This window comes from Muntiacus reevesi, chromosome 1, assembly GCF_963930625.1.
Source record: "Muntiacus reevesi chromosome 1, mMunRee1.1, whole genome shotgun sequence".
Lineage (NCBI taxonomy): Eukaryota > Metazoa > Chordata > Mammalia > Artiodactyla > Cervidae > Muntiacus > Muntiacus reevesi.
The window spans coordinates 92,830,287-92,850,671 of NC_089249.1; the positions used below are offsets into that span (position 1 = coordinate 92,830,287).

The following is a 20,385-nucleotide window of genomic DNA, read 5'->3' on the forward strand; positions in this document are numbered from 1 at the left end:
TGGATCTTCTTTGTTTATTTATTTGTTTAATTTTAAAGAAACTTTGCTTAATGTGAAATTTTCAATTTGGTATAGTAAATGATAACAAAACTAATATTGTTATTTCAGAGAGATCCTAATTCAGGCTTTTCTTGACTCTTAGTAGAGACTCATATTTTTCATAAATGTACTATATCCTAAATTAATTCCTTTCCCCCCTCTAATATAAAATACAAATTCAAGCATTCTTTGTGGACTGAATCTCTGATTAGATAAAAACTTTGATTTCTAAGGTTTTCGTGTATTTTTAACAGTTCCATAGAACCTTTCCAAGAGGATAAAAGAACAAGAATATTTCATTAATTATAATCTGATGTCAGTTTTAATATATATTTAGATATATAACTGTTCATGTATAATAATGATATAGTTAACTTGATTGAGTATCAACTATGTTATTATTCACATAAATCAGAGAAATAATATTTTAATTTCTATTTTATGTGAAGCTTCCAAATTTAGTGTAAACTTTTCATAATGTTAATGTGAGCCATCACCCCAGTTTGTTGCTTATGTTTAAGATAAAACATGTTATTTAAATCTTTGTTTATTCTTCTAAATCATTCTTTATATGTTTTGCATAAGATAATTTATGTTTGCCATCTCATCTACTTTTTGAAATGTTTTTCCTACAGTTATGCAGAAGGCATGGAGAGAAAGGAATCCTCCAGCTCGAATCAAAGCAGCCTATCAAGCTTTAGAATTAAACAATGAGTAAGTTTGAACTATAATATATGGAAAATAAGTTTGTTTTGAAGGAAACCCAGGCAAATGATTTTGTTTCCTTTTTTCTGTCCCTAAGACATTTGGAGTCATTAATAGTCACCTTTCTCTTTTTGCATACTAGGGACAAAATTTGTAGTGTTCATTGACATTTGTTTTTTGCTTCTGAAATTGTAAACTTATCTTCTGTGCTTTTGAATAGAAATTATGTGGAAATATTTTTCAAAAGGGAGGGTACTGATCTAATTGATGATAATACTTGATAGTTAGAGTACTAAAACACTATGCCACCCATTTTAATTTTGTTTTTCATATATGTCATTCACTCAAAGCATTCATTCAGTCTTGAGACCTGTAGTTGCTTGTAGGATTGGAAGATTGGGAAGGGAATTCAAAATAAGAAAAACATGGCTCTAACCTTATTATTTTTAATGTTAGCAGCATATATTTTTTTAAAGTTCCTTCTATCAACTTTATATTTTAAAAAGTATAAGTGAGCTTAATATTTAAATAATACAGATCAATAAATATTGATCTAATATTAAATAAATGCCAAGAGTAAAAAAATGGGCCTAGTTGGGATTAATCAAGGAATGCCTCCTGAATAATATGAATTTAGCATTGTCCCCATACTCCTTCTTTCTCTCCTACCACAGATATATTAATCCTTATTAAGAAGACTTACCCAAGGTAGAATAAAAATGGCAGTGTAGGGAACTCGACAAGCAGTGAATCAAGTTTATTGAGACTCTGAAAACTAATCAAAAGTTTATTGCAACTTGGAGAATGCTTAATCAATTTTAAGAAATAACTGAATTTCTTTAAGAGAGCTTTATTTATTTATTTATTTATTTATTGTGTTTTAACTTACATTAACCCCATCCTCCACCTGCTAGCTCAGTGGTAGCGTTGAAGACAACTGTCACGCTTCTGGGTATAATTCCGTCTATCAAAGGATGCAGACTGGATCATATTCTCAAAGAACATGATCTGTTCTTTGATGGTCTGACTGGTCTGATGAACCCATGAAGGACCAGCTCTAAGGGCTTGATTTTTTTACTTTGGTTAATCTGAAACTCTCCCAGCACTGACACAGCTATCCTGGGGGAGGGGGTGCAGTTAGTGGGGTGTGTGGGCTGGCATTTGTTGAAAATATCTAAAGGCAAATGTACTAGGGCCTGCTGCCAGGAGCAAGGGGTAACAACAGACAAGCAATAGACAAACTAGAAAGCTTGGGAGGAAAAGCTGAGGATTGAGAAACCGGGAAATAAAGGTTTTTAAAAGCTTCCACATATTCCTAGGAATCTCAGCAGCTATACACATGCCCAAGTGTGGGCACTTGCTCAGAAAAGACTTAAGGCCTTAAGTTTTCACATCTGTCTAACTTTCAGGTTCTGCACAAACAGAAAGTGAAAGCTAAGGCAGAGTTGTAAACTGCCTGACTGAATGTTGAAGGTATGCCCCCATACACACACAGAACCCATCTACAAAGACTTGTTTTTTGTTTTGTTTTTGATTTCAGGGGTTTAGGGCAATCTCTATCAAGTCACTAACTAACCATTATGCTAAAAGAGCAGAGACTTCACTAGTCACTCATGATAGAGAATGTAAACTACAAAATCAGTTCAGAAGTTATTAAACAAATGACTATAAACAGCAACAACAATCCCTGGGGAGGAGAGGAAATCTGATTTCTAGAGTTGCTAGATTATAATATTTTAAATTTCCAGTTTTCAACAAAAAAATTATAAGACATACAAAGCAGCAAAATATGCCTTTCACAGAGACAAGAAGGAAATGAGCAGAAACTGTCCTTGAGGAAGCCCAGACTTTGGACTTTCTAGACAAAAACTTTAAATCAACTATTTAAAATGTTCTCAAGGAGGTAAAGGAAGCCATATACAAAGAACTAAAGGAAACCATGAGAATCTGTCTCGGATTAGAGAATATCAGTAAAGAGTTAGAAATAATAAAAGCTAAATAGAAATTCTAGAGCTGAAAACTTTAACTGAAATTTAAAATTTCTTATTGGGGTTCAGCAGCAGATCTAAACAGGCAAAAGAAGGAATCAGCAAACTTGATTTTGGTCAAAAATAAAAGAATGAAGCAAAGAGAACAGAGCCTAAGAAACCTGTGGGACACTTAAACATACTTACTTATGCATAATGGAATCCCAGAACGATAGAAAGAGGCAAAAAAGACTATTTGAGGAAATACTGGCTGAAAAGATCCAAAATTTGATGAAACGTATGGATCTACATATCAAAGAAGCTCAATGCACCCCACAGAAGACATACTCAAAGATATCCACATGAGATACATTATAATCAAGCTTTCAAAAGCCAGAGATAAGGGCAGATACCTGAAAGAAACAAGAGAGAAGCAACTCATCACGTATGAGTAATCCTAAAAAAGATTAACAGCTGATTTCTCATCAGAAACCATATAAGACAATGGGATAATATGGTTGAAGTTCAGGAAGAAAAATTCCAGTTTAGGATTCTGTGTCCAGCAACCCTATCCTTCAAAAAAAAAAAAAAGGAGAAGTCATTCCCAGATAAACAAAAACAGAGTTCAGTGCTAGTAGACCTGAGCTTCTCCTACAGGAGATGCTACAAGGAGGCCTTTAGGCTGAAATAAAACGATCCTAGATAGTCTTGAGTCCACATAAAGCAGTGAAGAACACCAGAAGTGTAACTACTTAGGCAAATAAAGTCAATATTAAATTTTTTTGGTTCACAGTTCTTTTTATCTATATGATTTAAAAGACAGCTGTGTAAAACAGTCTTTGTAAATCTATGTTGATGGACGTACAGTTTATATAGTTGCAATTTGTGACCATAACAACATAAGGGGGGAGGAACTATATAGGAGCAAAGTTTTGTGTACTATTGAAACTAAATTATTATTAATTCATTCTTGGGTTTTGTAAGTTGTTAAATATAATTGTTAACTGTTAACCACTAAAATAAAAAATATGACAAAAAGAAATAAGGGAATCAAAATGGTATACTAGAAAATATCTAACACGAAAGAAGGCAATAATGCAGGGAAAGAGAACAATAACAACAAAAAAGGCAGGATATATAGAAAACAAATAGGAAAATGGAGAAAACAATTTCTTCCTTATCACAAATTACTTAAAGGTAAATAGATTAAGCACTTCAGTTAAGAGGCATTGATTAGCAGAATGGATAGGGAAAAAAGTAGTCCAACTATATGCTATCTACAAGAGGTTCTTTAGATTCAAAGACACAAGTACAAAGTGAAAGTGTGGAAGAAAATATTCCATGCAAATAGTAACCAAAGAGAGATGGAGTGGTTAAACTAATACCAGACAAAATAGACTTTAAGACAAAAATTTTTACAAGACAAAGTTTGGCATTATATAATGACAAAAGTTCAATTTATCAAGAAGATACAACAATTATAAACTTGTGTACATCTAATAAGAGAGCCCCAAAGTGTATGAACCAAAAACTGACAGAATTGAGGGAGAAATAAAGAGTTCAACAATAATAGTTGAAGACATCAACACCTCATTTTCAATAATGGATAGAATAACTAGACAAAAGCTGCACAAAGAAATAGAAGACTTGAATGAACAACACTGTAAACCAACTGTATCTAACATATCTACCCAACATTTCCATATACCCAAAGTGTACATGGAACATTCTCCAGGATACATCATAGTTAGGACATAAATAATTCTCAATAAACTTAAAATGATTGAAATCATATAAACTGTCTACCCTCACTACAGTGAAATGAAATTATAAGTCAGTAACAGAAGGAAATTCAGAAATTTCACCATATTGGAATGTGTGGAAATTAAACAACGAACTCTATAGACAAATGATGTCAAAGGAGAAATCACAAGATAAATTAGGAAAATGCTTTGGATCTTCAGAAAGAAGAATGGAACTGGAGGAATCAACCTGCCTGACTTCAGGCTCTATTACAAAGCCACAGTCATCAAGACAGTATGGTACTGGCACAAAGACAGAAATATAGATCAATGGAACAGCATAGCAAGCCCAGAGATAAATCCATGAACCTAGGAACACCTTATCTTCGACAAAGGAGGCAAGGATATACAATGGAAGAAAGACAACTTCTTTAACAAGTGGTGCTGGGAAAACTGGTCAACCACTTGTAAAAGAATGAAACTAGAACACTCTCTAACACCATACACAAAAATAAACTCAAAATGGATTAAAGATCTAAATGTAAGACCAGAAACTATAAAACTCCTAGAGGAGAACATAGGCAAAACACTCTCCGACATAAATCACAGCAGGATCCTCTATGATCCACCTCCCAGAATATTGGAAATAAAAGCAAAAATAAACAAATGGGACCTAATGAAACTTAAAAGCTTTTGCACAACAAAGGAAACTATAAGCAAGGTGAAAAGACAGCCTTCAGATTGGGAGAAAATAATAGCAAATGAAGCAACAGCAAAGGATTAATCTCAAAAATATACAAGCAACTCCTGCAACTCAATTCCAGAAAAATAAATGACCCAATCAAAAAATGGGCCAAAGAACTAAACAGACATTTCTCCAAAGAAGACATACAGATGGCTAACAAACACATGAAATGATGCTCAACATCACTCATTATCAGAAAAATGCAAATCAAAATCACAATGAGATACCATTACACACCAGTCAGGATGGCTGCTATCCAGAAGTCTACAAGAAATAGATGCTGGAGAGGGTGTGGAGAAAGGGAACCCTCTTGCACTGTTGGTGGGAATGCAAACTAGTACAGCTGCTATGGAGAACAGTGTGGAGATTTCTTGAAAAACTGGAAATAGAACTGCCATGTGACCCAGCAATCCCACTTCTGGGCATACACAGCGAGGAAACCAGATCTGAAAGAGACATGTGCACCCCAATGTTCATCGCAGCACTGTTTATAATAGCCAGGACATGGAGGCAACCTAGATGTCCATCAGCAGATGAATGGATAAGGAAGCTGTGGTACATATATACCATGGAATATTACTCAGCCATTAAAAAGAATGCATTTGAATCAGTTCTAATGAGATGGATGAAACTGGAGCCCATTATAGAGAGTGAAGTAAGTCAGAAAGATAAAGACTAATACAGTATACTAACGCATATATATGGAATTTAGAAAGATGGTAACAATAACCCTATGTGCAAAACAGAAAAAGAGACACAGATGTACAGAACAGGCTTTTGGACTCTGTGGGAGAAGGCGAGGGTGGGATGTTTCGAGAGAACAGCATCAAAACATGTATATTATCAAGGGTGAAACAGGTCACCAGCCCAGGTTGGATGCATGAGACAAGTGCTCGGGGCTGGTGCACTAGGAAAACCCTGAGGGATGGAGTGGGGAGGGAGGCGGGAGGGGGGGATCAGGATGGGAAATACATGTAAATCCATGGCTGATTCATATCAATGTATGGCAAAAACCACTACAATATTGTAAACTAATTAGCCTCCAACTAATAAAAATAAATGGGGGAAAAAAAAGAAAAATGCTTTGGAATGAGTGAAAATGAAAACATAATGTATCAAAAATCATGAAATACAACAAAAGCAGTACATGCTCAGGGAAAAATTTACAGCTGTAAATACCTACATTAATAAAGAAAAAAGATCTTAAATCAAGGACTTAGCTTTATATCTTAAGGAGTTAGAAAATAAAGAGCCAACTAAACTCAAGGCAGAAGGGAGGGAGTAATAAAGATTCAGTTCAGTCACTCACTTGTGTCCGACTCTTTGCCACCCCATGGACTGCAGCACACCAGGCTTCCCTGTCCATCACAAACTCCTGAAGCTTACTCAAACTCATGTCCATCGAGTCGCTGATGCCATCCAACCATCTCATCCTCTGTTGTCCCCTTCTCCTCCTGCCTTCAGTCTTTCCCAGCATCACGGTCTTTTCCAAGGAGTCAGTTCTTCACATCAGGTGGCCAAAGTATTGGAGTTTTCAGCTTCAACATCAGTTCTTCCAGTGAATATTCAGGATTGATTTCCTTTAAGATTGACTAGTTGGATCTTGCAGTTCAGGGAACTCTCAAGAGTCTTCTCCAACACCACAGTTCAAAGGCATCAATTCTTCAGTGCTTAACCTTCTTTATAGTCCAACTCTCACATCCATACATGACTACTGGAATAGCTATAGCTTTGACTAGATGGACCTTTGTTGGTAAAGTAATGTCTCTGCTCTTTAATATGCTGTCTAGGTTGATCATAGCTTTTCTTTCAAGGAGCAAGTGTCTTTTCGTTTCATGGCTGCAGTCACCATCTGCAGTGATTTTGGAGCCCAAGAAAATAAAGTCTCTTACTGTTTCCATTGTTTCTCCATCTGTTTGCCATGAAGTGATGGGACCAGATGTCATGATCTTAGTTTTTTGAATGAGTTTTTAAGCCAACTTTTTCACCCTCCTCTTTCACTTTCATCACGAGGTTGTTTAGGTCTTTGCTTTCTACCATAAGGATAGTGTCATCTGTGTTATCTGAGGTTATTGATATTTCTCCTGGCAATCTTGATTCCAGCTTGTGCTTTATCCAGCCTGGCATTTTGCATGATGTACTCTGCATATAAGTTAAATAAGCAGGGTGACAATATACAGCCTTGATGTATTCCTTTTCCTATTTGGAACCAGTCTGTTGTTCCATGTCTAGTCTTCTTGGCCTTTTGGCTAAGATCAAGTGTAATAAATATTAGATATAAACAAAACAGAGAATAAAAAACAATAAAATCAATAAAACGAAATTTTTTTTTTTAAAGACATCAACAGACCTGACATACTTTAAGCTAGATGACCAGTTAAAAGAGGGAAGACTCAGCTTACTTAAAATCAAGAATGAAACTGGGGACATTACTACTAACCTTAAAGAAATTAAAAATATTGTGAGAGAATGCTATGAACAGTTGTGTGCCAAATTGGATAACTTGAATGGAATGGACAAATGAAATGCACAAACTACCAAAACTGACTCCAAAAGAAATAGAAAATCTGGATATACCTGTAACCAAGGAAGAGATTTCAGTTAAAACTTCCAAAGAAATCCTAGGACCAGATTACTTCACCAGTGATTTCTACCAAACTTTTAAAGAGGAATTAACACCTATCCTTAATCTCTTCAAAGAAATAGAAGAGGAAGTAAGTCTTCCTAACTTACTCTGTGAGGCCAGTACTATTCTTACACCAAAAGCAAAGAAAGACATCGTTAGAAACAAAAACTACAGGCTACATTCACTATGAATAGAGATGCAGAAAATTTCAACAAAATACTAGCACACCAGCAGCAAATTAAAAGAATTGTACAAAAGAATTATGTGACCAAGTGGGATTATATGAGGGAGGCAAGGGTGGTTTAATATGTGAAAGTCATTCAATGTAAGATACCACATTGATAAACAACAACCATGCAGGCATCTCTGTTGATGCTAAAAAAGTATTTGACAAAATCCAACACCATTTTATTATAAAGACAAGGCATGTGAGGAAACGTCCTCAGACTGTTTAGGACATCTCTAAAAAACCTATAGCTAACTACATACTTAAGACTGAAAGGCTGAAAGCTTGCCCTCTAAAATCAAGAATAAGGCAAGAATGCCTGCTCTTGCCAGGCTTCCAGGTGTCTCAGTGGTAAGGAATCTACCTTCCAATGCAGAAGACGTAGGAGATGATCCCTGGGTTGGGAACATTCCCTGGAGTAGGAAATGGCAACCCTCTCCGGTATTCTTGCCTGGAGAATTCTATGGACAGAGGAGCTTAGCAGGCTCCAGTCCATGGGGTTGCAAAGAGTTGGACATGACTGAACCCATATGCATGTCTGCTCTTGCCACTTCAATTTAACATTGTACTGGAAGTGCTAACCAATGCACTTAGGTAATAAGGGGGAAAATGACTTTTGTATTTCTGTTCAAAGATGACATGATCTTATATGTAGAAAATTTTTAAAAATTCACCATAGGAGAAGGAAATGGCAACCCACTTCAGTATTCTTGCCTGGTGAATCCTATGGATGGAGGAGCCTGGTGGGCTACAGTCCACGGGTCGCAAAGAGTCGGATATGACTGAGCTACTTCACTTTCACTTTCAACCCTCAGCTGAGACTTTCAGCTCTTGTGTTTGCTCTTGATTGTTTTCTTCAGTTCTCAAAGACCTGTGACCATATTTTTTTTTAAGTTGCCTGTTTTCTAATTGCTTCACTTTACACACTGTTGTCTAATAACTTGTGGTATTTAGAATGCCTTCTTAATTATTTTGAGCAGCCATTGCCTGTATTTTCTTAGCACCTCCTTGGTTTTCTTAGGTGAACTCATCTGACAGGGAAATGCAGCTTTTTTGTTTGCCCTCTCTGCATACTGGACCATCTGAGTCAGTGTTCTAACTAATCCCTGATGGTCTCTGAGCTACTGTTCTACCAGACTCAATAGTTATGTGCTTCAGGAATTTTTTGGTAGAATTGGTTCTATTAGGATACTTTTGGTGTCACCTTTGTTATCTTAAAAGCTGGTCCCTTCCCTGAGGCTCTTAATTTTTTGAAAACTTGATGCTATTTCAGCTGAAAAAAATTGGCAAGACTATTTAAAAAATTGAGGGAAGCCATTTAAGAAATTGGAAAGTAATCGCAAACAGCATTGGGTAGTTGTGACTTTCAGTCCTGTATCAGTTGAATTTTTGTGCTCTTTTCCCTGTATACATGGTTATTCTATTTTTCTCCAATAAAACTTTTTACTAAAAAAAAAAAAATCCACCATAGAACTATTGGAGCTACTAAAAGACTTCAAAAAAGTTGCAGGAAACAAAATCAACATAAAATCAGTTGTATTTTTATACAATAGCAATGAACAACTGAAGAGGAATTAAGAAAACATTAGTAGCATCAAAAATATTAAAGCATTTAAGAATAAATTTAACCAAGGTAGTGCAAGACTTGTACACTGAAAACTACAAAGTATTATCAAAAGAGGTTAAAGAAGACCTAAATAAATGAAAAGACATCTCATGTTTATGGGTTGGAACACTTATTATTGTTAAGATGCTAGTATTTGTTAAGTTGATGTATGAATTCATTGCAATCTCTATCAAAATTTCAATTGCTGGTTTTGCAGAAATGGACAAAATATCTTAAAATACGATTTTAAAAATATGGAATTACAAGAAACTTCAAGTAGATGAAACATGAAACAATCTTGAAAAAGAACAAAGTTGGAGGACTCATTTCCTGATTTCCAAACTTACTATGAAGTTACAATAACTAAATCATAAGGAAGGTCTTCTAGATTAATGGAATCAAACTGAGAGCTCAGAAATAAACTCATACATCTATGGTCAATTGATTCTGTTTAAAAAATCCAATATGTGTTCTCTCTTTTTTTTAAAAAAAAATTTATTTATTTGGCTGCCTCAGGTCTTAGTTGTGACATGCAAGGTCTTTGTTGCAGCATGCAGGATCTTTTGTTGCAGCAGGCAGGCTCAGTGACTCTGCAATATGTGGGGTTCAAGTTCCCCGACCAGGGATTGAACCTGCATCTCCTGAACTGCAAGGGAGATGCTCAATCACTGGTCCACCAGGGAAGTCCCAATGGTCAATTGACTTTTGAAAAGGTTCCAAGACCATTCAATGGAGGAAAGAATTGTTTTCAACAAACAGTAACAGCTTGATAAACACATAACAAACGTATGAAGTTAGACCCTTGCCTCACACTGTATACAATTAATTAATTGGTAAACAAAGAGCTAAACTTAAAAGATAAAATTATAAAACTTTTAGAATATTCATCACTATCAATTTGGCAGTGGTTTCTTAGACATGACAGCGAAGCACAAGGCACAAAAGGAAAATTAGATAAATTCAGTTCAGTCTCTCAGTCATGTCGGACTCTTTGCGACCCCATGGACTGCAGCACGCCAAGCCTCCCGTCCATCACCAGCTCCCAGAGCTTGCTCAAACTCATGTCCACTGAGTTGGTGATAGAATCCAACCATCTCATCCTCTGTCATCCCCTTCTCCTCCTGCCTTCTATCTTTCCCAGAATCAAGGTCTTTTCCAAGGAGTCAGTTCTTCACATCAGGTGGCCAAAGTATTGGAATTTCAGCTTCAGCATCAGTCCTTCCAATGAATATTCAGGACTGACTTCCTTTAGGATGGACTGGTTGGATCTCCTTGCAGTCCAAGGGACTCTCAAGAGTCTTCTCCAACACCACAGTTCAAAAGCATCAGTTCTTTGGCCTCAGCTTTCTTTATAGTCCAACTCTCACATCCATACATGACCACTGGAAAAACATAGCTTTGACTAGATGGACCTTTGTTGACAAAGTAATGTCTCTGCTTTTTAATATGCTGTCTAGGTTGAGCATTGGAGAAGGAAATGGCAGCCCACTCCAGTATTCTTGCCTGGAGAATCCCAGGGACAGAGGAGCCTGGTGGGCTGCCGTCTATGGGACCGCACAGAGTCAGACATGACTGAAGCGACTTAGCAGCAGTGGCAGCAGCAGGTTGAGCATAGCTCTCCTTCCAAGGAGTAAGCGTCTTTTAATTTCATGGCTGCAGTCACCATCTGCAGTGATTTTGGAGCCCAAGAAAATACAGTCTCTTACTGTTTCCATTGTTTCCCCATCTGTTTGCCATGAAGTGATGGGACCAGATATCATGATCTTAGTTTTCTGAATGTTGTTTTAAGGCAGCTTTTTCACTCTCCTCTTTCACTTTCATCAGGAGGCTCTTTAGTTCCTCTTCACTTTTTGTCATAAGGGTGGTGTCATCTGTGTATCTGGTTATTGATATTTCTCCTAGCAATCTTGATTCCAGCTTGTGCTTCATCTAGCCTGACATTTTGCATGATGTACTCTGCATATAAGTTAAATAAGTAGGGTGACAATATACAGCCTTGGCGTACTCCTTTTCCTATTTGGAACCAGTCTGTTGTTCCATGTCCAGTTCTAACTGTTGCTTCTTGCCTGCCTACAGACTTCTCAGGAGGCAGGTCAGATGGTCTGATATTTCCATCTCTAGAAGGATTTTCCAGTTTGTTGTGATCTACACAGTCAAAGGCTTTGGCATAATGAATAAAGCAGAAATAGATGTTTTTCTGGAATTCTCTTGCTTTTTCCAGTGGGTGGCAATTTGGTCTCTGGTTCCTCTGCCTTTTCTAAATCCAGCTTGAGCATCTGGCAGCTCATGGTTCACGTACTATTGAAGTCTGACTTGGAGAAGTTTGAGCAGTACTTTGCTAGTGTGTGAGTTGAGTGCAATTGTGCGGTAGTTTGCACATTCTTTGGCATTGCCTTTCTTTTGGATTGGAATGAAAACTGACCTTTTCCAGTCCTGTGGCCACTGCTGAGTTTTCCAAATTTGCTGGCATATTAAGTGCAGCAGTTTCACAGAATCATCTTTTAGGATTTGAAAGAGCTCAGCTGGAATTCCATCACCTCCACTTGCTTTATTCACAGTGATGCTTCCTAAGGCCCACTTGACTTCACATTCCAGGATGTCTGGCTCTAGGTGAGTGATCACACCATCATGGTTATCTGGGTTGTGAAGATCTTTTTTGTATAGTTCTGTGTATTCTTGCCACCTCTTCTTAATGTCTTCTGCTTCTGTTAGGTCCATACATTTGTGTCCTTTATTTTGCCCATCTTTGCATGAAATGTTCCCTTAATATCTCTAATTTTCTTGAAGAGATTTCTAGTCTTTCACGTTCTATTGTTTTCCTCTATTTCTTTGCATTGATCACTGAGGAAGGCTTTCTTATCTCTCCTTGCTATATTATTTGGAACTCTGCATTCAAATGGGTATATCTTTCCTTTTCTCCTTTGTCTTTCACTTCTCTTCTTTTCTCAGCTAATTGTAAGGCTTCCTCAGACAACTGTTTGGCCTTTTGCATTTCTTTTTCTTGGGGATGGTTAGATAAATTTGATTTCATCAAAATTAAAAGTTTTTGTGCAGTCAAAAGATATTGTCAAAAAAGTGAAAATGCAACCCACAGGTTGAGAGAAAATATTTGCAGGTCATATTTGATAAGGGCCTAGTATTCAGAACATAAGAAAGAACTCTTACAACTCAGTAACAAAGACAACCCAATTAAAAATAGGCAAAGGATTTGAATAGACATGTTTTCAAGGAAGATATATAAATGACCAAAAAGTACATAAAAAGGTGCTCAATGTCACTCATCATAAGAGAAATAAAAATGAAAAACACAATTTGATACCCCTTCACAAGAGGGGTATAACAACAGTAATAGAACAAAAACAAAAAATAGAAAGTGTTTATGAATAACCAAAATTTGTTACCAAGTTTGACCTTGTAGTGAGTGCTTGCCATGTGACAGGCCAATAATTGAGAAATGAGTTGTTGGGGCAAGGAATAGTAGCTTTATTCTGAAAGCCAGAAAATCAAGAAGATGGTGCATTTATGCTTACAAAGAACTCTCTTGACTAAGTTAGAATTCATTCTTCTTTTATACTAAAAGGGGAAGAAGTGAAGTCAAACATTTCCTGGTTCCCATCCACCTCTGGAGGAGTATGTTAATTTCTTCCTCCCAGGTGGGCCTGGCCAAGATGTTTCCTATGAGCTAAATAAAAGTCTTTTAGCATAATGCTCATTACCTGGGAGGCAGAGTTCTGAGAGTTGAATTATTATGTATAATTTAAGTTTATAGGCAACATCCCTTTAGTGATTAACTTGTAATAGGATAGAAAATGTTCTTTCCTATTACAGAAAGTTTAGGTAAAGATAGGGAAATGTTATGTAAATAGACAGACCCCAAAGAAACTACTTGCTTTACCATTTTACTTAAAATTGCCTTGCTTGCTTTCTTTAAAGCTGTGCCACTGCATATGTTCTACTGGCTGAGGAAGAAGCAACAACTATTGTCGATGCCGAAAGGTTATTTAAGCAGGCACTCAAGGCAGGAGAAACAATTTATAGGCGGTCACAACAGTGCCAGCACCAAAGTCCTCAGCATGAAGCTCAACTGAGTAAGTGAATATGAACTAATTTTCACCTGTCTTTTAGTTCCTGCAGTTGCCTCTTTTATGTGTAAAACACAGAACAACAATAAACATTAAAAAAACTTAATACTTAAAAGTTTGCTGCTATTCATGAGATATAACAAATCTGTTCAAGTCAGCAAGACAGAAATGTGTATTAGCTAGAGAATGTTTGTGGAAGAGAATAGATCTGCTCTGGTTATTGAGAGATGTGCTGCTCTGAAACTTAACAGTAATTTATTTCACGCAAGAATTGGACTGGTCATTGGAGAAACACAACTCAAAAATATTCAAGATTCAAGAGAACCTTCTAGTAATGATAAACAGCTGTTACTTTTATCCACCCTTACCCAAGCAGTAGTAGAGGTATATATATCATTTGGTTTGCTCTTCAGGCTGTAAAAATATCTTCATGTAGTGCCAGGGAGTGGCCCTTTAGCACAAAAACCAGCCTTACACTTGGTATTGACTTTTTCTTTGGTGGTTTTTTTCTCTACAGTATGTTTGAGATCATACAGGCCATAGCAACTGACATCCTTTCTTTCCACTCTTAGGCATACTCTCCCAGTTGTGATTGAGACACTTTTTACCAAAGATGTTAGGATCTGTAATGTTGTTGCTTCCTGCTATATTGCGTGGCCAGAGGGTTTAATTTCATGATTTTGGCAGAGAATGGGCAATAAATTGAAGTATGTTTATATAATGCATTATCTGCTGGGAGCTAAGTTCTAAATCTTTTGTTTGTGGAAATTAAAATTTGGATAATGTTTTCTCTCTAAACTAAATATTGATGTATATAGGATGTTTCATTAATGTATGTTGTTATAACATACAACTGTGGGAATATATAATCTTGCAGTCTGGAACTAATGAAACTACATCTGTAAAAAAGTCATGCCATTTGTCCTCGTATAATCTCAAATTTAGTTATGGGTTAGGTTCAGAAATATTTGTTAGCCCTTTCTAGAAGTAGTTTTGCCCTTGAGCATAAATTTACACTAGTATATAAATTTTGTTTTTAATATCTTTTGTCAGTTAAGATAATGGATAATATTAAAATAGTAGATTGTTTATACAGAAATTTAATAGATTCATGTTATTTCTACCTATTAATGTATGTCTTTTATTTTAATAGTAAAATCTACTTGACTAGTGTACACAAGTTACTTTATATATGCTGTACTCAGATTACTTAGAATCAAAAGTAATCATATATGTATATATATACATATATATCTTAAGCTTTTAATATAAAAAACTTCACCGAACAGCTATTAAGATAGAGCAATATAATTAACTTTCATTCATTGTTCATTACCCAAATGCAACAATTATTAATATTCTTCCATTCTGACACAATTTAATTTTAATTGAACCTTCCAGGGTGTATAAAATTATTTCCCTTCTAGGCTAATAAAATTGATAGATAAATATATTAATGAAATACCTGGTCATAATATAAAAGTGATAGTTTTGGGTCATTTGTTGTTGTTGTTGTTGTTTTTTTTTAAATTTTATTTTATTAGTTGGAGGCCAATTTGTTGTTTTTTTTAAATAGGGAGAGATACCAATGTACTGGTGTATATTAAAAGAAGACTGGCAATGTGTGCAAGAAAATTGGGAAGAATAAGAGAGGCAGTAAAAATAATGAGAGATGTAAGTAAATTTGATGACTTAACCTTTATCTTTATTCTTTCAAAACTGAAAATATGTTTTAAGTTGCTGGTTAAGTTAATGCAAAATCACTCTGTGGCTTTTTATTTTGTAACATTTATTTATTGGTGGTACCGTGCAGCTTGTTGCATCTTAGCTCCCCAACCAGGGATCAAACCTCAGGCCCTGGCAGAGAAAGCGCCAACCACTGGACCACTATGGAATTCCCCAGAATCTTTTTTTTTAATTGATAGTTTTGTAACAAGATACTTAATATACACAAATTTCTTAGAGGTTGAGTCTCCAAAGTTTTAATAAAGAATTTATACTTCTGTATTGAGTTCATTTGCTATAATTTTAATCTTTTTTTCCTTTTAATATACAGTTAATGAAAGAATTTCCTCCTCTTACTATGTTGAACATCCATGAAAATCTCCTAGAATCACTTTTAGAATTACAAGCCTATGCAGATGTCCAAGCAGTTCTAGCAAAATATGATGGTGAGTGATAATTCTCTTAGTTGATTCTTTACCAGCTGAGCTACCAGGGAAGCCCCTCTTAGTTGATAGCATAGTTAAAGTGTTTTGTTTTGTTTTGTTTTCAATATAAAGTGGTCACAAATGGTATCCTACTCTGGTATTTTGACTTTCTCTTTGCATTCTTTCCAGTCAGTATTTAGAGTCTGTGGACACAAGTTGCTATTAAGTATCTTCTTCTTTTTGTAAATATTTGTTTATTTGGCTACGTCAGGTCTTAGTGGCTGCATGAGGGATCTTTGTTGCATCACGCCGATCTTTTGTTGCAGTGCACAGACTCTCTAGCTGTGGTGTGAGGGCTCAGTAGTTGTGCTGCACAGGTTTAGTTGCTTCTTAGCATGTGGAATCTTAGTTCCCTGACCAGGGGTTGAACCCACGTCCCCTTAAATTGCAAGGCAGATTCTTAACCACTTGACCACCAGGGAAGCCCCTAAGTATCTTCTTTATCAATACTTTTGATAGCGAAAGTCTGCAAGGAGAAATTTTCCTTTTGTCAAAGTATATTCATTTGTTTTAGTGCCTGTGTGAGGCACTTGGAATACAGTGGGAAACAAGAATACATGGGCTTAACTCTTATAGGATTTGCAGTTTGGTAGAACATACAGACAAATGAATAATAGTTATACTGAAGCATAGTATGTTAGGTGAGGTAATTGGAAAAGTATGGAGTGCTATACACTTCATTTCTTTTGGAGTGATGGGGAAGGCTAACAGAAGTTGCTTAGCAGTATATATAAGAGTTAACTCAGAACAACATTTTACATTGCTTTTTAGTTACAAAGTATAATTTATTATCTTATCTGATGCTTACAACAATCTTGAGAGATGGTAGGACAAGTTTTTTACTATTTCCAGTTAATAAATAAGGAAACTGGAGTTGAAGAAGGCGAAGTAATTGGGTAAGGTTAAGTGGCAAGCCTGAACTTAAATTTAGGTATTCGATTTCTGTACTAGTCTCCCCAAAGTAATAAGTCATTATATATTGGCTGTTTTTATTATTGCACTGTAACAGCGCCAGTTTATCACAAATGGAGTTGAGATAAATTTTAAGAAGCAGAGTCTTTCTCCTCATTCTGAGTAAGGCATCGGCTTTTAACCTGAAACTGAGAACATCCTAGCTAGCGTAATATTTCTTGTCATATCTTTCACTGTATCAGAACACATATAAGTCACTTATTCACACTGTCCTGTTGTAAGCTCCAACCCATTAGCTTAGGAATCCCCCTGACTTAGAAAGTTTGAAATGTATTACACTTGGAAGGAGAAGTTTATTTCTTTTAAACATCTGGAATTCTTAGGAAGTGCTTTAGAGTAGTATAGGCTCATGGAGAAATTTGTGAGAAATTCTTTCCATATGTTACTTATCAGATGTATAGCCTGCTTATGATACGTATGATGAACAAGCTTAAGGACTGAATATGAAAAATCAGAAAGGACCTATTCATTAAAAATAAAATAAAACTAGCAATTTGGATATGCCTCTGTGTTTTCAGTTATTTTTATGAGTCCCCAGTTTTTACTCTTCTAGAGTCCTGAAAAAGTTAAAAGCAAGTTTACTTCTTTAGTTCTCCATTTGCTAGTATAACTCTGGAATCTGGAAAGAAAGGCCTGTAGTCTTACTCTCCTGATAACATTATTTGGGGCATTCTTTAAGATAATTTCATTATAGTTCTCAATTTCTTTTTATTTTATAAAAGAGTATCACTTAAAATGTAGAAAATGCAAAAACATAGGAAGAAGAAAATGAAGATCACCCATGGTTATATCACTTAGATTTAACTACTATTAATTTTTTTTTAATCTTAGTTTTTCTCTGTGAATAGGTGGAGGTTTTATGTAGTTCTATCTATACAATGCCCTTTTCCCTGGATGGTATTATTGTAAGCAGCCTATTTGGAGAAGGAAATGGCAACCCACTACAGTATTCTTGCCTGGAGAATCCCATGGACAGGGGAGCCTGGTGGGCTGCTGTCCATGGGGTTGCACAGAGTCGGACACGACTGAAGTGACTTAGCATGCATGCATGCATTGGAGAAGGAAATGGCAACCCATTCCAGTATTCTTGCCTGGAGAATCCCAGGGACAGAGGAGCCTGGTGGGCTGCCATCTGTGGGGTCGCACAGAGTTGAATACAACTGATGCAACTTAGCAGCAGCAGCAAGCAGCCTATTATAAATATTTGTTGAGTACTTTCTAACATTGTATGAGGACTTTCACAGACATCTCTGCTAGAAAATTATCATTTCTCTATTTTGAGGAAACTGAGGTTAAAGAAGTTGTGGCTACTTCAAGGATATATAGTTGGTAAATAATAGAAACAAGATTTCAAACTCAGGTCTTCCAATTTCATGTCCATGTGATTTTACTGCTTTATTATCAATATATCTGTTGAATTGAACTATGAATATTCTTACTAAAAATTGTCTTAAGGTATTTCTGTGTTCCTTACCTGAATTAAACATTGTTATTATAGATATAAGCCTTCCAAAGTCAGCAGCCATCTGTTACACAGCAGCGCTGTTGAAGACGAGGACTGTTTCAGATAAGTAAGTGGTCATGAAAGCTACACGTTTGGAAAGACTGCTGAAGTTAACGTTATGTTCTTTATTCACTGACTTTAAAAATGCTTTTTCCCCCTGACTTCCTGCTGAATAACCCTTAGCTTACAGGGCTTTGAAGATTCTTACTATCTGTAACAGTTGAAACAGCAAGGTTTTTAGAGCTAAGTAAACTTTGGTGCAAATTCAAAGTCTACAACATATCAGCTGTGGAACTTTGGTCAAGTTAATCAGTTTGGGTTTCTTTCACATCTATAAAATAAGAATAATACTATAGGGTGGTTGTGTGAAGATTCTGTGTGTTAAATGCCCAAAGCATTACTAGGTAGAAAGTGTATTCAGTACATAGTAGCTGTGATGGTAATAATGATAAGGTTGTGTGGAAGGGAGATAGGTTTCATGTTAATCTGTTCTGAGATTATAATTCTGAATTATTGTGATTTCCTTGTATTTTTGGCTGCCATTAATGAATTTCTCTTTATTCCACAGGTAAGATACTCAGAAACCAACCAAATGGCAAATATTTTCTTTCACCTTAGATTACTATGCCTTACTGTGAATTAGAATGAAATGTTCACAGACTTTTTCCTCTCAATGAATATTTGCTAAGAATGTAATACTTTCATGAGATCTTCTAGATGTCCCTGTGTGGCATTTCTTATTTCATTACTTTGCCCACAATGTGAGTCTAATGGACTTCTGAAGGCTTTCTTCACCTTAACTTGAAGATTTCTATCTCTTACGCTGCCTTCTTTTATATGTTGAACCAAAGTGTAGTAGCTATTTGACTTTGACTTTTGCCATCACCAGAAACCTCTGATTCAGGGGCTAGATGACCTTAATTAATTAATTAAAATATTTATGTATTTAAATATTTATTTCTTCATTTTGTTCTTTTCTTATAGATTCTCTCCAGAAATAGCCTCCAGAAGAGGGTTAAGCACAGCAGAAATTAATGCTGTGGAAGCAATTCATAGAGCTGTGGAATTTAATCCTCATGTTCCCAAAGTAAGAAATTTTATGATGAAAATACTACTTTTATTTAAGTTAATCAGATTCATAACAGTGTATAGACCAAATTTTGGGTCTCCATAATTTGAGGCAGAATTGTTTTAGTCTGCTATATTTTGATGTTTGCCTTAAAGGAGATGTTTAAAAGTATTTAGAAAGGTGGATAGGAGCAGTACTTCACTATAGGCTTTATAATTGCTGTCAAAATTAAATTTGAGGTATGTTCACTTAGCTGTTCCTTTTACTATAGTTACAGAGAAGAAATAAAATGACTTGGCCCTATGAAAGATCATTCATATTTCAGATCATTAAATCAGATTTCCTGTTACTTTAAACGCTTTTTACATCTAGGCAGATACCTGGGTTTTAAATGAGGCCTAGGTAGACAAAGACTGAAGATAAATAGGTTAAAATAATCAGTGTTAGGAAACAGATGTGGAAGTTTCCGGAAAATTGCTGAATTGATGTTTACTTAGTCCCAGACGAAACTGTACTCATCTCATTTGTCTTTATTTTGTACACCTTGCAAACATGCAAATTATTGGTTAATCTATGTGTGTTATCACTCAAGGTGAAATTTTGGGTTTTAAAAACCATGTTCCAAATTAGGAAGTATAGCATATTCAAGAATATGATTTTACTTAAAAATGTAATTGTAGATTCCAGGATAATGTGTTAGTGGAATTTGGAAGCTAGCAAATATTAAAGAATTAACCTCTAAAAGATAATCTCCAAGAAATATGAGTTGTAAGTCTGTTTAGAGTAAATAAAGATAGAGTCAAGAATATTACTGAAATCTAAGAATGAAGGTCAACAATATTTATGCCATTCTCTCATTAAGTGAAACTGGTTCCATAAATTTAAATAAAAT

The 20,385-nt window shown here is 35.6% G+C and overlaps 1 protein-coding gene across 12 annotated transcripts in view; it reads left to right on the top strand.

Moving 5' to 3' along the window:
- The window catches only part of ST7L (suppression of tumorigenicity 7 like), a 102,029-nt gene that overhangs the window by 23,152 nt on the left and 58,492 nt on the right, over positions 1 to 20,385 (top strand). For all 12 annotated transcript variants that reach the window (XR_010659203.1, XR_010659201.1, XR_010659205.1 and 9 more), the window contains 6 exons: positions 675 to 753; positions 13,590 to 13,744; positions 15,315 to 15,412; positions 15,795 to 15,909; positions 18,419 to 18,491; positions 19,409 to 19,511. Coding sequence is in view for 9 of the 12 variants with exons in the window: in XM_065906928.1 (XP_065763000.1) it covers positions 675 to 753; positions 13,590 to 13,744; positions 15,315 to 15,412; positions 15,795 to 15,909; positions 18,419 to 18,491; positions 19,409 to 19,511 (623 nt within the window). In the remaining 3 variants the exon portion in view is untranslated. The remainder of the gene's footprint in view (positions 1 to 674; positions 754 to 13,589; positions 13,745 to 15,314; positions 15,413 to 15,794; positions 15,910 to 18,418; positions 18,492 to 19,408; positions 19,512 to 20,385) is intronic.